The following is a 13830-nucleotide window of genomic DNA, read 5'->3' on the forward strand; positions in this document are numbered from 1 at the left end:
ATTTGGATCTGCATAATTAGATCGGGACCACCGAATATTTGCATATTTATAATGAAGCAGAGAAATGACTATTTGCTGCATAATACAAAATGTTTAACTTGCCAGTAAATTATATTTTATTATTAGGGAAACATGCTTTGTAAAGCACGAAATGTATATGCATGTGTAATAGTACAATTCAATTTTCAAAGAATTTAATAATTCGTTTTATCTAAATAACAGCATGTTGCAAGCAATTTTTATTCATTGTTCTCAATAGCATGGTTTAAATAACTTATATACTATTTAGAGTAGTCTGTATCTTAGTTTAGGAGAGAAGTACAAAGAGGGTTTTAGTAATTTACAGTATATTTAATTTAACATTCTGTTTGTTGCAATTGTCATGATTAAATATATATATTTTTTTAAGATGACTCCTACATACGTCCAGTTACTTTTTGGATTGTGGGTGACTTCGATAAGCGTTCGGGAAGACAATTATTGTATGATGCAATAAAGCATATGGTAAGCTGTTTTTCAATATAATTAGTAATAACTGTCAGTAAATGTACTTTCCTATACCCTTATTTATCTTGTGAAGATGTAGGACTTAACAGGTGAAAAATGTACACACCACCTGTTAATTGTGTTCTAAGAATTAACCAATTGTTACTTGTACATTAGAATAAAATTTGTATATGATTATGTAAAATGATAATTGTGTAATATATTGATATAGTCCTTGCTTTAGCATCCACTAAAAATGATTTTAAACATTGTACTATACAGTAAACCCTCGTTAATCGCGGTTAATCCGTCCCAGACTGTACCGCAATAAATGAATTTCCGCAAAGTAGGATTCTTTATTTATAAATCAAATATTTTTGCAGTTAGAGCATAAAAAACCTGTTTACGACCTTCTAAATACATTTTTTAACATTTTTAGAGCCCTCTAGACATGAAATAACACCCTTTAGTCAAAAGTTTAAACTATGCTCCATGACAAGACAGAGATGACAGTTTCATCTCATAATTAAAAGAATGCAAACATATCTTCCTCTTCAAAGGAGTGCACGTCAGGAGCAGAGAATGTCAGAGAGAGAGAGAGACAGAGAGAAAAGCAAACAATCAAAAATCAATAGGGCTGTTCGAGCTTTTAAGTATGCGAAGCACCGCCGGACAAAGCAGCTGCAAAGAAGGGAGCAACGTGAAGGTAGTCTTTCAGCATTTTTTAAAGGAGCATCCATATCCTGTAGGCCAGTGTGCGAACATCCCCTCTGCTCACACCCGCTCCGTCAGGAGCAGAGAATGTCAGAGAGAGTGAGAGAGACAGAGAAAAGCAAACAATCAAAAATCAATATGTGCTGTTCAAGCTTTCAAGTATGCAAAGCACCGTGCGGGAAGCATATTGTATATCATTGAGGAGTTTTATTTAATACGTAATGCGTGCTTTGATTGGGTAGCTTCTCAGCCATCTGCCAGTAGCATCCCTTGTATGAAATCAACTGGGCAAACCAACTGAGGAAGCATGTACCATAAATTAAAGACCCATTGTCCGAAGAAATCCACGAACTAGAGAAAAATCCATGATATATGTTTAGATATGCTTACATTTAAAATCTGCAATGGAGTGAAGCCACGAAAGTTGAAGCGCGATATAGCAATGGATCACTGTACACATATATTACTAGCAGAGACAGCCAGATGCTGGAACAAACATTTGCTGTGGTGTTCCCCTATACAAACGGGGAGAATCTGTGCAAAATCTGGTGGAGATATGCTCAACAGTGTGGATTTGCATGCTAATCCAAAGAACAGACATACATACACACAATCAGCTTTATATGTTTTGCAAATATTTTACATACTTTTCTTTAAACCACTTAAGTGAAACCAATTTTTAAACAAAGCCCTAAGGAATGATTTGTTCTGAAAAGCTCTCAACATGTGTAATTAGTTAAACAGAACTCAAACATGGAAGGTGAACAAGTACACACTCAACATGATCTCATATTTCAAAAGTTTAAATCTGTTTATATTTTATTTGCCTGCTGAAGGAATAAAGATGATAAAGTATGGATCTAAGTTAAAAATCATCAGAAATGAAGAAGCTTTGACCTAACCAATGCAAAGGTTAGTAGATTGCTTGTAATGTAGTATTTAATATTTTATATTGTCTTTTACCATATTCAGAAATCCAGCAACAATGTTCGACTTGGCATGATAAACAACCCAACAGAGAATCCATCTATGAATAATAGTCATGTGGCAAGAGCAATGTGGGCAGCAATTCAAACACAGACAGCCAACAACGCCAAAAATTTCATCACTAAGTTGTCTAAGGAAGAAACTGCAGAAGCCCTGGAATTAGGGGCTGATATTACACATTTTTCTGTAGGGGTATGTGTATTGTTTTTTGAGAATATAGGGAATTGTTAAGGAATTTTATGCTTTACATTTTACAGTGACTGCTTAATACACTTAAAACATTAGCTTCAAGTTATGCACTCTGTTATAAATAGATGCCTCTGAGTTTTTTTTACTGGCGTCATGAAAAGTGCATCCTAAAAGGTATTTTATTTTCTTAATCTGTCACAGGGAATGGATATAGATTTGTTTAAAAGTGCTTATGAATCCTTCAAACTGGACTTTCTTCATTCTCACGCCTCCTTCTGTAAAGATGTTCTAAAGTTCAAAAGTGGACAAAGAGCTGTGATAAGCAATGGAAGGGTAAATATTACAGACATAACCTGTGGGTTTATGTTTAACATTTCATTAGTTCAACAATGAAAAATGGTGGATTTTACAATATTTGTACAAATTTGTGATGGGAGACTGGCATCCTTGCAAAAATGCCTCAACACAATTTAGTAACCTTTCTTTTTCTAAACACTACTTAACAATAGAAAGCAACAACAACATAATATTTCGTCAAGGTGTAATACAGCATACAATTACCTTTTTTTTTCATTGTTTTTTCTTTTTTAAAAAAGTGTTTTAATGTTTTGTTTAATTAAGTTATTCACCCTAGAAATTTTTAAGGAGACAGGCAGAATCATGTGTTAGCTCTAATATCAACTTTGCTTAGTCTCCTATGAACATATTACAAAACTGAAAAAAATAATTAACTTTTTTAAACCAGGTAATTGGACCACTTGAAGAATCTGAAGTGTTCAATCAAGATGATTTCCTTCTTTTGGAAAGCATAATTCTAAAGACGTCTGGGGAGAGAATTAAAAGCAAGATACAGCAAATAGGAATAGAAGAGGATCGGTAAACATTCAGTGTTTTTTTTACCTGATCTAATCATCTCAGTTAGCTATGTATAATTGAACTTCAATTAATAAGTGTTACTTTGTTCATTCACATTTTCAAAATTGCTTAACACAATAAAGGTTTTTGAAAGGCCAAATACACTACACCTTAGGAATGTGGAGACTATATCTGTGCAAATGAACTACATAAAATAATAGTAAACGTAATATGAACAAATTGCACAAATCCCTGTATATGCAGTATTTCCACTTCACACTTACAAAAAGAAGATGACATTTGTAAAAACTTTAAATTTAACATATAATTTCAAAAATTAATTAAATATTACTGATAATTTTTTTGGTGATGTTTTGTTTTAAGGAATCAAAGAACATCTTATTCATACTGTCAGATATAAATACGTTAAAGATCAGTAGACTTATGATTTGGCAGATATTAACATTTTTCTTCAAGTCATTATACCCATGAAAATGACAGGTAAAATGTAAATTATTTGGGCTTTTACTTTAATCATGCTGTACATCATGGAATAGCAAACTTTGTGTCGCTCATCTTGTTTATAGACACAATGTTCAGTTTCTCCCAGAATTGCTGTTTGTCTACTTGTTGTTTCCTAAAGAATATACACTAACTGGCCACTTTATTAGGTACACTTGTTCAACTGCTTGTTAACCAACTATCTAATCAGCCATTTACATGGCAGCATCTTAAGTGTAGCCATGTAGACATTGTCAAGACGACCTGGTGAAGTTCAAACGGAACATCAGAATATGGAAGAAAGGTGATTTCAGTAACTTGGAAGGTGGCATGGTTGTTGACGCCAAATGGGCTGGTCCGAGTATTTCAGAAACTGCTGATCTGCTCAGATTTTTACTCAAAGCCATCTCAAGGGTTTACAAAGAATCAACTGAAAAAGGGAAAAAATCCAAAATGCGTTGTTGATGTCATAGGTCAGAGGAGAATGGCCAGACTGGTTTGAGCTTCCAGAAATGCAACAGTAACTCAAATAATCACATTTTACAACCAAGGTATGCAGTAGGGAATCTCTGAAAACACAATACGGCAAATCTTGAAGCAGATGGACTACAGCAGCAAGAGACCACACCGGGTGTGATTTGTGTCAGTGAGGAACAGGCAATTGAGGCTACAATTCACATGGGCTCACCAAAATTATATAATAGAATATTGGAGAAATGTTGCATGGTGTGATGAGTCTCAATTTCTGCTTTAACATTCAGATGGTAGGGTCAGAATTTGATGTCAACAACATGAAGCATAGATAAATCCTGCCTTTTCAGGCTGGTGGTGGTAGTGGAGTAATGTTATGGGGAATGCTTTCTTGGCACACTTTAGACTCATTAATACTAACTGAGCATTGTTTAAATGTCATAGCCGACCCTAGTATTGTTGCTGACCATGTCCATCCTTTTACAACCATAGTGTATCCATCTTCTGATATCTACTTCCAGCAGGATAGTGTTCCATCTCACAAAGCTCAGATCATCTCAAACTGGTTTCTTGAACATGACAATGAATTCACTGTACTCGAATGGCCTAAGTAGTTATCAGATCTCAATCCAATAGTGAAGTTCATCAGAAATAGTTAAGGGGAATTAAAAGATACAGACAGTGAAATAGTGGATGCCCTAAAATTTTTCTGAGGTCTTCACAAGTGAGGAAGTGGATAACCTCCCACAGGTAAACTGGATTACTAAGGATGTACCAAGGGATTTGGAAATTGTACAGGGAGAAGTACTGCAGATTAAATAGGCTGAAATCAAGCAAATTGCCAGGACCAGATAATATTTACCCTCGAGTTCTTAAAGAGGTTAGTTAGTACATATATAAACCCTTGACGCATATTTTTAAGTAGTCACTGCACACTGTAGAGATTCTGATCCCATTGTATAAAAAGGACAGGTCCAAGCAACTATAGGCCAGTAAGCTTTTTCAGAACAGTCGGCATGATTTCAGGAGGGGGGTTGTGTTTTACTAACATGCTGGAATTCTATGAGGAAGCAACTAAAGTATTTGATCGAAGTGGATGTGACTTTATATATGACATATGACTTTATTCGTCTTGACTTTCAGAAAGCATTTGATAAGGTGCCACAGGAGAGGTGGGCATCAAGCTAAAAGAAGTTTAGCCATTATATACAGTGGGTACGGAAAGTATTCAGATCCCCTTCAATTTTTCACTCTTTGTTATATTGCAGCCATTTGCTAAAATCATTTAAATTAATTTTTTTCCTCATTAACATGTACACACCACCCCATATTGACAGACAAAAAAAAGAATTTTTGAAATTGTTGCAGATTTATTAAAAAAGAAAAACTGAAATATCACATGGTCCTAAGTATTCAGACCCTTTGCTCAGTATTTAGTAGAAGCACCCTTTTGAGCTAATACAGCCATGAGTCGTCTTGGGAAGGTTTTTCACACCTGGATTTGGGGATCCTCTGCCATTCCTCCTTGCAGATTCTCTTCAGTTCTGTCAGGTTGGATGGTAAACATTGGTGGACAGCCATTTTTAGGTCTCTCCAGAGATGCTCAATTGGGTTTAAGTCAGGGCTCTGGCTGGGCCATTCAAGAACAGTCAGAGTTGTTATGAAGCCACTCCTTCGTTATTTTAGCTGTGTGTTTAGGGTCATTGTCTTGTTGGAAGGTAAACCTTCGGCCTAGTCTGAGGTCCTTAGCACTCTGGAGAAGGTTTTTGTCCAGGATATCCCTGTACTTGGCCGCATTCATCTTTCCCTCAATTGCAACCAGTCGTCCTGTCCCTGCAGCTGAAAAACACCCCCACAGCATGATGCTGCCACCGCCATGCTTCACTGTGGGGACTGTATTGGACAAGTGATGAGCAGTGCCTGGTTGTCTCCACACACTGAGGAGAGGCAAGACACATGACAGTCCGCGTGGAGTTTGCTAAAAGACACCTGAAGGACTCTGACATGGTGAGAAATAAGATTCTCTGGTCTGATGAGACCAAGATAGAACATTTTGGCCTTAATTTTAAGCGCTATGTGTGGAGACACATATGAATTCTCAAGCACACACTGCAAGATTAGACACCTTACCTTTTATCATCGCAGATCATTTTAAATACCTAGGGGTAAACATTACAAGTAGACATAAAGCGCTCTATCAACAAAATTTCACTATCTGTATGGAAAAAATTAAGCAAGACTTGCATTGATGGTCAACCCTTCATCTCACTTTAGCTGGAAGAATTTACATTGTTAAGAATGGCTGAATGGTTTGTTCTTGTCTACATTGTTCTAATGTTCTAACTGCATGATGCTATCAAGTAAATATGGGCTAAAATCCCTGAGGAATGTTTCCAGCACCTTGTTGAATCTATGCCACAAAGAATTACAGTAGTTCTGAAGACAAAAGTGGGGTCCAACCCAATACTAACAAGGTATACCTAATAAAGTGACACATTAGTGTATGTGATCGTTGCATTTGTATGAATAAAACTAAGCTGCATATATCTCTGGCATAAATAATTGATCATTCATTGAGTTATTAATAGTGAAATAACTTGTCATATGGAATATAGAAGAAATTAGGGTTAAACAAGAGTAGAAATTTCAATTGTTATGTTTATTACATTGTGTTTTAAAATCAAAATAGGTAACATTGTCCTGTACGTATTTTTCCTCACTTTGCAGTGCCAGCGACTTGGTTATGAAGGTGGATGCTTTACTTTCTTCTCAACCAAAAGGGGATGCAAGGATTGATTATAATTTTTTTGACGATCGCCACAGGTAAGGTTTTTCATTAAACCATTTGTTAATGTCCTAAGGGTGTGTTCTGAATTTGAATAGAATGCAAGTCCATTACAGAAAGCATAATACACTGACACTTGAAAAAGCTTCCATGAATATTGGAATATTCAAAAGATTTAAATTCATGTAAAATATATTTTAATCTAGCAAAATACCCGCACTTCGCAGCGGAGAAGTAGTGTGTTAAAGAAGTTATGAAAAAGAAAAGGAAACATTTTAAAAATAACGTAACATGATTGTCGATGTAATTTGTTTTTTCACTGTTAGGAGTGTTGCTGTCATATATATATATATATATATATATATATATATATATATATATATATATATATATATATATATATATATATATATATTTGTAACAAACTGAGGAGGAGACAGCACAAAGGTTTGTGGTTTTCCGGCCCCGTATATTGTCTTGGATCCACAATAAACTGTAAAGCAAAGAGGTCAAAAATATAAACAAACAAGTGTTCATAAGCGTGACACCAAGCATGGCGTCGGCGGCCATTTTAAAGAGGAGGAGCCGGAAGTGGAGGAATGCTGGGAAGAACCGTGAGGGAGGATGGGATCGCTGACGTCAGGGAAGATGGCGGAGGAAGGGCGGAAGTAGACGTAGTGAGGGCAAACTGGCTTATGGCGGCGGGCGTCTTTTCCTGCAAAGAAGCATAGGGAGAAAGTTAGTACCCCGCCATTCCCTGCCGGCGAATGTCCTCCCAAGTGTGTCAAGATCCTTCCGCGGTCTCCGATTCGCGCGTGCGTGACACGATCCCCTTAGCCCAAGACCGTCGGGTCGGGCAGACCTAACCGAGAGGTCGTGGATACGGGAGAGAGCATCGGCGTTGGCCTGGAGGGTACCCCGCCGATAAGTGACGGTGAATTTGTAGGGCTGTAAGTCCAGAAACCATCTGGTGACCCACGGATTTGACTCCTTATGAAGTGACATCCTCTGAAGTGCAGCGTGATCAGTCACCAGAGTGAATTCGCGGCCCAGCAGGTAGTAACGGAGATGGGTCACCGCCAACTTAATGGCTAAGGCCTCCCTCTCGACCGCCGCATACCGGGTCTCCCGGTCCATCAGTTTCCGGCTCAGTACATGACAGGGTGTTCGACACCATCGACGCTTTTGCTCAACACGGCGCCCAGGCTTGTGTCCGAAGCGTCGGTCTGAAGAATAAATGGGAGCCCGAAATCGGGCATCTTCAATACAGGTGTCGACGTTAGTGCCTTCTTTAGGTCACTGAATGCGAGTTCTGCCTTGTTGTTCCACACCATGTATAAGGGAGCACCCTTCTTTGTCATATTTGTCAAGGGTGCTGCTCTTTCGGAGAAACGGGGCACGAACCGGCGGTAGTACCCCGCCAACCCCAAGAAAGCCTGCACCTGCCTCTTGGTATTCGGACGGGGCCATTCCAAGATGTCTTTGATTTTTGAACACTGTGGTCTCACCTGTCCCCGCCCCACCAGGTAGCTTAAATACTTGGCCTCCTTTAAGCCAAAAAAACACTTTCGGGGATTTATGCAGAGGCCAGCCCCTGCAATAGATGTTCTTCCCAGGTGCCAGAATAGATGACGACATCATCCAGGTAGGCGGCACTATAGGACTGGTGGGGCTTTAGAACTCTTTTTACCAGATGTTGAAAGGTCGCCGGGGCCCCGTGCAGCCCAAATGGGAGGACCTTGTATTGCCAGTGCCCGCTAGGGGTGCTAAAGGCTGTCTTTTCTTTTGCGGATGCCGTTAAGGGAATTTGCCAATACCCTTTCGTCATGTCAGGAGTAGTCAAGTTTCGAGCCGTACCCAGCCGCTCAAGCAGATCTTTAATGCGGGGCATCGGGTAGGCATCGAATTTGGAGACCTAATTTAGACATTTAAAGTCATTACAAAATCTCCAGGAGCCGTCCGACTTAGAAACGAGGACGATAGGGCTGGACCAGGGGCTATGACTCTCCTCAATGATGTCCATGTCTAACATCCATTGCACCTCCAATTCTACTTTTGCACGTTTTACCTCCGGGAGTCTATAGGGTCTCTCCTGGACGATTACACCGGGGTCTGTGACTATATCATGCGTAATCAGCGAGGTCCGGCCAGGCGACTCGCTCACTACTTCGGGGATGGCTCGGAATACCTGAGTTAACTCCTGCCGTTGGTTGGGTGTTAGCTCTTCGCCGAGGTTAAGGGCAGCCGTGCATGAGAAAAGGGAGAGGGACCTACGGGAGTCGGGAACCTCCTCCCTGTCCTTCCAGGGTTTCAATAAGTTTATATGGTAGATCCTCTCGCTCGGCCGACGATTGGGCTGTTTCACCAAGTAGTCGACGAGCCCCTTTCTTTCCTTAACCTCGTATGGCCCCTGCCAGTGAGCTAGAAGTTTAGAATGGGAGGTAGGAATGAGCACCATAACCCGGTCCCCCAGGTGGAACTCCCGGAGGACGGAGTTGCGGTTGTAACACCGGGCCTGCGCTGCTTGCGAACGAGTCATGTGGTCTTTCAGGAGGTGTCTGATTCTTGTGAGCCTATCGCTCAGTTGCGCTACATACTCCAATATGTTAGAGGAGGGCAGGGCCTCAGCCTCCCAGCCCTCTTTTAGGATGTCCAAAATGCCTCGCGGTTGTCGCCCATACAACAATTCAAAAGGGGAGAAGCCCGTAGAGGCCTGAGGTACCTCCCGGTAGGCAAAAAGCACAAGCGGGAGGAGTTGATCCCAGTTCCTGCCGTCCGCGTTGACTACCTTGCGGAGCATCTGCTTAAGCGTCTGATTAAAACGTTCCACCAGTCCGTCTGTTTGCGGGTGGTAGACAGACGCTTTCAGGTGCTTTATTTTCAGTAATTTGGCCACCTCCCTGAATGTATCCGAGGTAAATGGTGTACCCTGGTCCGTGAGGAATTCTTTGGGTGTACCGACTCGGGAAAATAAACTGACTAATTCCCGTGCGATTTTTTTTGTGTTAGCAGAGCGCAGGGGAACCGCCTCTGGGTATCGGGTGGCATAGTCCACCATCACCAATAAGTATTTATGGCCACGGGTTGAGGGCTCGAGGGGTCCTACTAAGTCGACCCCTATCCTCTCAAAGGGGACATCGATCAGGGGTATAGGGACGAGAGGAGCACGGTCCCTCCTAGGAATCTGGTGGATCTGACACTCCGGACAGGATTGGCAGAAACGCTGGACCTCCTCATTAATCCCAGGCTATTAAAATCGGAGTTTAATCCTCTCCAGAGTTTTCTTGGCGCCGAGTTGGGCGTGAGCTAGTTCGCATATCTCCCGCCGGAAGGTACGCGGCACTAGCAACAACTTCCGCACCTCGCCCTCGTGGGTTGCGACCCGATACAACAGATCATTTTCAAGGACAAAGAAGGGTTCGTGTGGTGAAGAACCGTCGGCCTGTGAGCTGTTTGGCAAGACCACCGCATTACGGGCAACCCACAGGGAATCATCGTTCCACTGCTCCCTCTTAAATGAGGCCAGCGTGGATCGAAACTACCGAGAGGGTCTTGTGACCTGGACCCCGGAAGAGTTCCCTGGCCTGTCCCTTCCCCGGCGGAGTCTTCCGGGTCAGGGTCCATCGCCGAAGAAACACCCCCCGAAGCACCAGTGCCACTAGGGCCTGCCCCAGAGCACGGCGTGGAGACCGCGGGAGAGGCGCCTTGTCCCCTCATTACTAGATCCAACGAGGCCCCAGGAGTGGTAAGTGTCTTACCGCATGTTCTTTTTGACCAGTCATGTCCCATTATCACCGGATAGGGGGGTTCGGGCAACACAGCGACCATCAGTTTGGTTAAGTCCCCCTTCCAAGTAATATAACATTGTGCGGAACGATATGACTTGGTCCCTCCATGCACACTGGTTCAGCCACTGTCGCGGTAACACATAACGGCGAGCTACAATGGTAATGTTGCTGCCGGAGTCGAACAAAGCTACCACCGCGTGCCCATTCAATAAAACCACTCCCATGTTTCGACTCGCCAAGGGATGCGGCAGGGTACAGTACCTTTCGGTGGATGCCCAGGTGCAGTCCATCAGCTCCGCCGCGGCGTTCAGAGGACAGGCAGGTAGCAGATGACCGGTCTCACCGCACTTGTAACAGCGCGGAGAGGCCGGTTTGTCTTTAGGCCTTGGCGGCGCTTCCGCAGCGCGTCGAGTGGGCTCGGGGTTGGCCACCCGTCCCTGTCGGTTCCCACGAGCAGACTTTTCTCCCTTCCCGACTCAGAGAACCGCGAGCTGTCTCTCCAGAACCTCCAGAAGACCCGGCATGTCTTTATAGGGGTGCCGCCGGACCTGCTGGGCGAGGGAACTGGGCATGGCGTTCACCAGGCCCTCGCAGGCCACCTGCTCTACGACTCTGAGCCTGGGGCCCTTCTGGCCGTAGCCAGCGCCCCATTTTGCCCCAGAACTCGAACGCCTGGGCACAGGCAAGCTTTTCTGGGATGAACTGCCAGTTCTGCCATTCTGCCGCCTGCTGGCCCGGCGTGATGCCGTAGCGGGCCAGGATCTCTGGTTTGAGGAGGTTGTAGCTCGCGGCCTCCTCCTCAGGGAGGTCATAATATGCCCGCTGCGCGGGTCCCTTTAGGTAAGGCGCCAAAATGGACGCCCACTCGTTCCGGGTGGCCATCCGTTCGAATATGCCGAGGTAGGATTCTATATCATCTGCCTCGGTCATAGGCACCAGCGGGGGAGGCATTAATTTGGCCGGGTCTGGTCTTGCTCTTTGGGCCTCAGCCAGCCTGGCCTTCGTAGCCTCCAACTCCCGGGTGGTGGTGGCTTGCGCTTGCTGCAGGCCCTGGAGTTGGGCGTTCATGTTCTGCAGCACGGTGTTTAGGTCCTGTCCCTCTGTCATCTCTGGAGATCTTGAATCCTGCCGACTACGCCAATGTAACAAACTGAGGAGGAGACAACACAAAGGTTTGGGGTTTTCCGGCCCCATATATTGTCTTGGATCCACAATAAACTGTAAAGCAAAGAGGTCAAAAATAATAACAAACAAGTGTTCATAAGCGTGACACCAAGCATGGCGTCGGCGGCCATTTTAAAGAGGAGGAACCGGAAGTGGAGGAATGTTGGGAAAAACCGTGAGGGAGGATGGGATCGCTGACGTCAAGGAAGATGGCGGAAGAAGGGCGGAAGTAGACATAGTGAGGGGAAACTGGCTTATGGCAGCAGAGCGTCTTTTTTCCTGCAAAGAAGCATAGGGAGAAAGTTAGTACCCGCCATTCCCTGCCGGCGAATGTCCTCCCAAGTGTGTCAAGATCCTTCCGTGGTATCCGATTCGCACGTGCGTGTCTATCTATATATATATATATATATACTGTATATATATATATATATATATATATATATATATATATATATATATATATATAACTACATATAAACATATATATACATACATAACTACATATATACATTTACATCTACATATATATATATATAATAATATACACACATATCAACATATATATACACATACATATACACACATACGCACACACGCATATATAGATATGCATACATATATACATATATATATACATACTAGCAAAATACCAGCTTACATGAGAAGTAATGTGTTGAAGAAGCAATGAAAAGAAAAGGAAACATTTTGAAAATAACGTAACATGATTGTCAATGTAATTGTTTTGTCACTGTTGTGAGTGATGAGTGTTGCTGTCATATATATATATATATATATATATATATATAAACATATATATATATATATACATATCTATACATATACACATATATACATATACACATATATACACATACACATACATATACATACACACACACATATATAAACATATATATACATATACATACATATCAACATATATACACACACAGCTATTTCGTATCAGTGCAATACGCTGCTTGTTAAAACGGATAACTCCGCTCTTACGTGCAAGTCTGCGTGGATATTATGAACTATCATATTTGTTCAAGTTCTATTTAAATTTTAAATAGAAGGAATTTTTATTTAGTCGACAGAAATATCTTTGGTAGGAATGGTAAAAACAGACAGGAATATTATTCGTGAATAAATCAACTCAAACCTTAAATAACTTAAAAGAACAAACATTCAAATTTCTTTACTCTTATGTAAATTTATATAAAAAATAAACTTAGATTTTAAATATCCCAAAAGATTTTGCTCTCCATAAAAATATATCCTTTCAAAATTATACAAATTCAAATATGAACATGCTGCATAACAAAACCTGGAAATATAAATAAAATGTGTTCCTTTCAGCAATAACAAATCAAATCATTCAGTTGTCTTTGCTCATATGTCATTTTAGAGCTGGACGCCTGGCATCTATTTTTGGCAACAGGTTCGTTTATGTTTGGTGTGAGGTTCTGTGTTGTGGAGATTCTCAGGATGGATTGCAGGTGCTCATCAGTGAGGCGACTCCTGTGTGCTGTTTTGTTATTCTTTATCACTGAGAAGAGCTTCTCACACAGATATGTGCTACCAAACATGCACAAGGTTCAAGCCGCATGTAGACGGACTTTTTTTGTTCTTCAAAGTCACCAAAGCGCGTGCAAACTCAGTGCGCTTCGGTTTATCAGCAAAGTGCGTGTTTGGGAACACCGTAGTGACGACTTTGTTTAACATTACTTGGCAACAGGGAAAGTTGCACTGGTGCATTTGTGTCTCCCATAAAAGCAACTTCACTTGAAATCACTTTGTGATTGTGCACGGGTAAAACGTCCGCTGAAGTGTCAGATTCTTATTTAATTCTTCTGCTTTCTGTATCTTCTGCATTGCATTCAGGTCTTT

General features: G+C 41.7%; 1 protein-coding gene across 2 annotated transcripts in view; it reads left to right on the plus strand.

The window, feature by feature from the left end:
- The window catches only part of uggt1 (UDP-glucose glycoprotein glucosyltransferase 1), a 237291-nt gene that overhangs the window by 158013 nt on the left and 65448 nt on the right, over positions 1 to 13830 (plus strand). For both annotated transcript variants that reach the window (XM_039760741.1, XM_039760749.1), the window contains 5 exons: positions 410 to 504; positions 2173 to 2379; positions 2578 to 2709; positions 3122 to 3252; positions 6931 to 7026. In XM_039760741.1, the coding sequence (XP_039616675.1) occupies positions 410 to 504; positions 2173 to 2379; positions 2578 to 2709; positions 3122 to 3252; positions 6931 to 7026 (661 nt within the window). The remainder of the gene's footprint in view (positions 1 to 409; positions 505 to 2172; positions 2380 to 2577; positions 2710 to 3121; positions 3253 to 6930; positions 7027 to 13830) is intronic.

The sequence above is a fragment of the Polypterus senegalus genome, chromosome 1, assembly GCF_016835505.1.
Source record: "Polypterus senegalus isolate Bchr_013 chromosome 1, ASM1683550v1, whole genome shotgun sequence".
NCBI lineage: Eukaryota > Metazoa > Chordata > Cladistia > Polypteriformes > Polypteridae > Polypterus > Polypterus senegalus.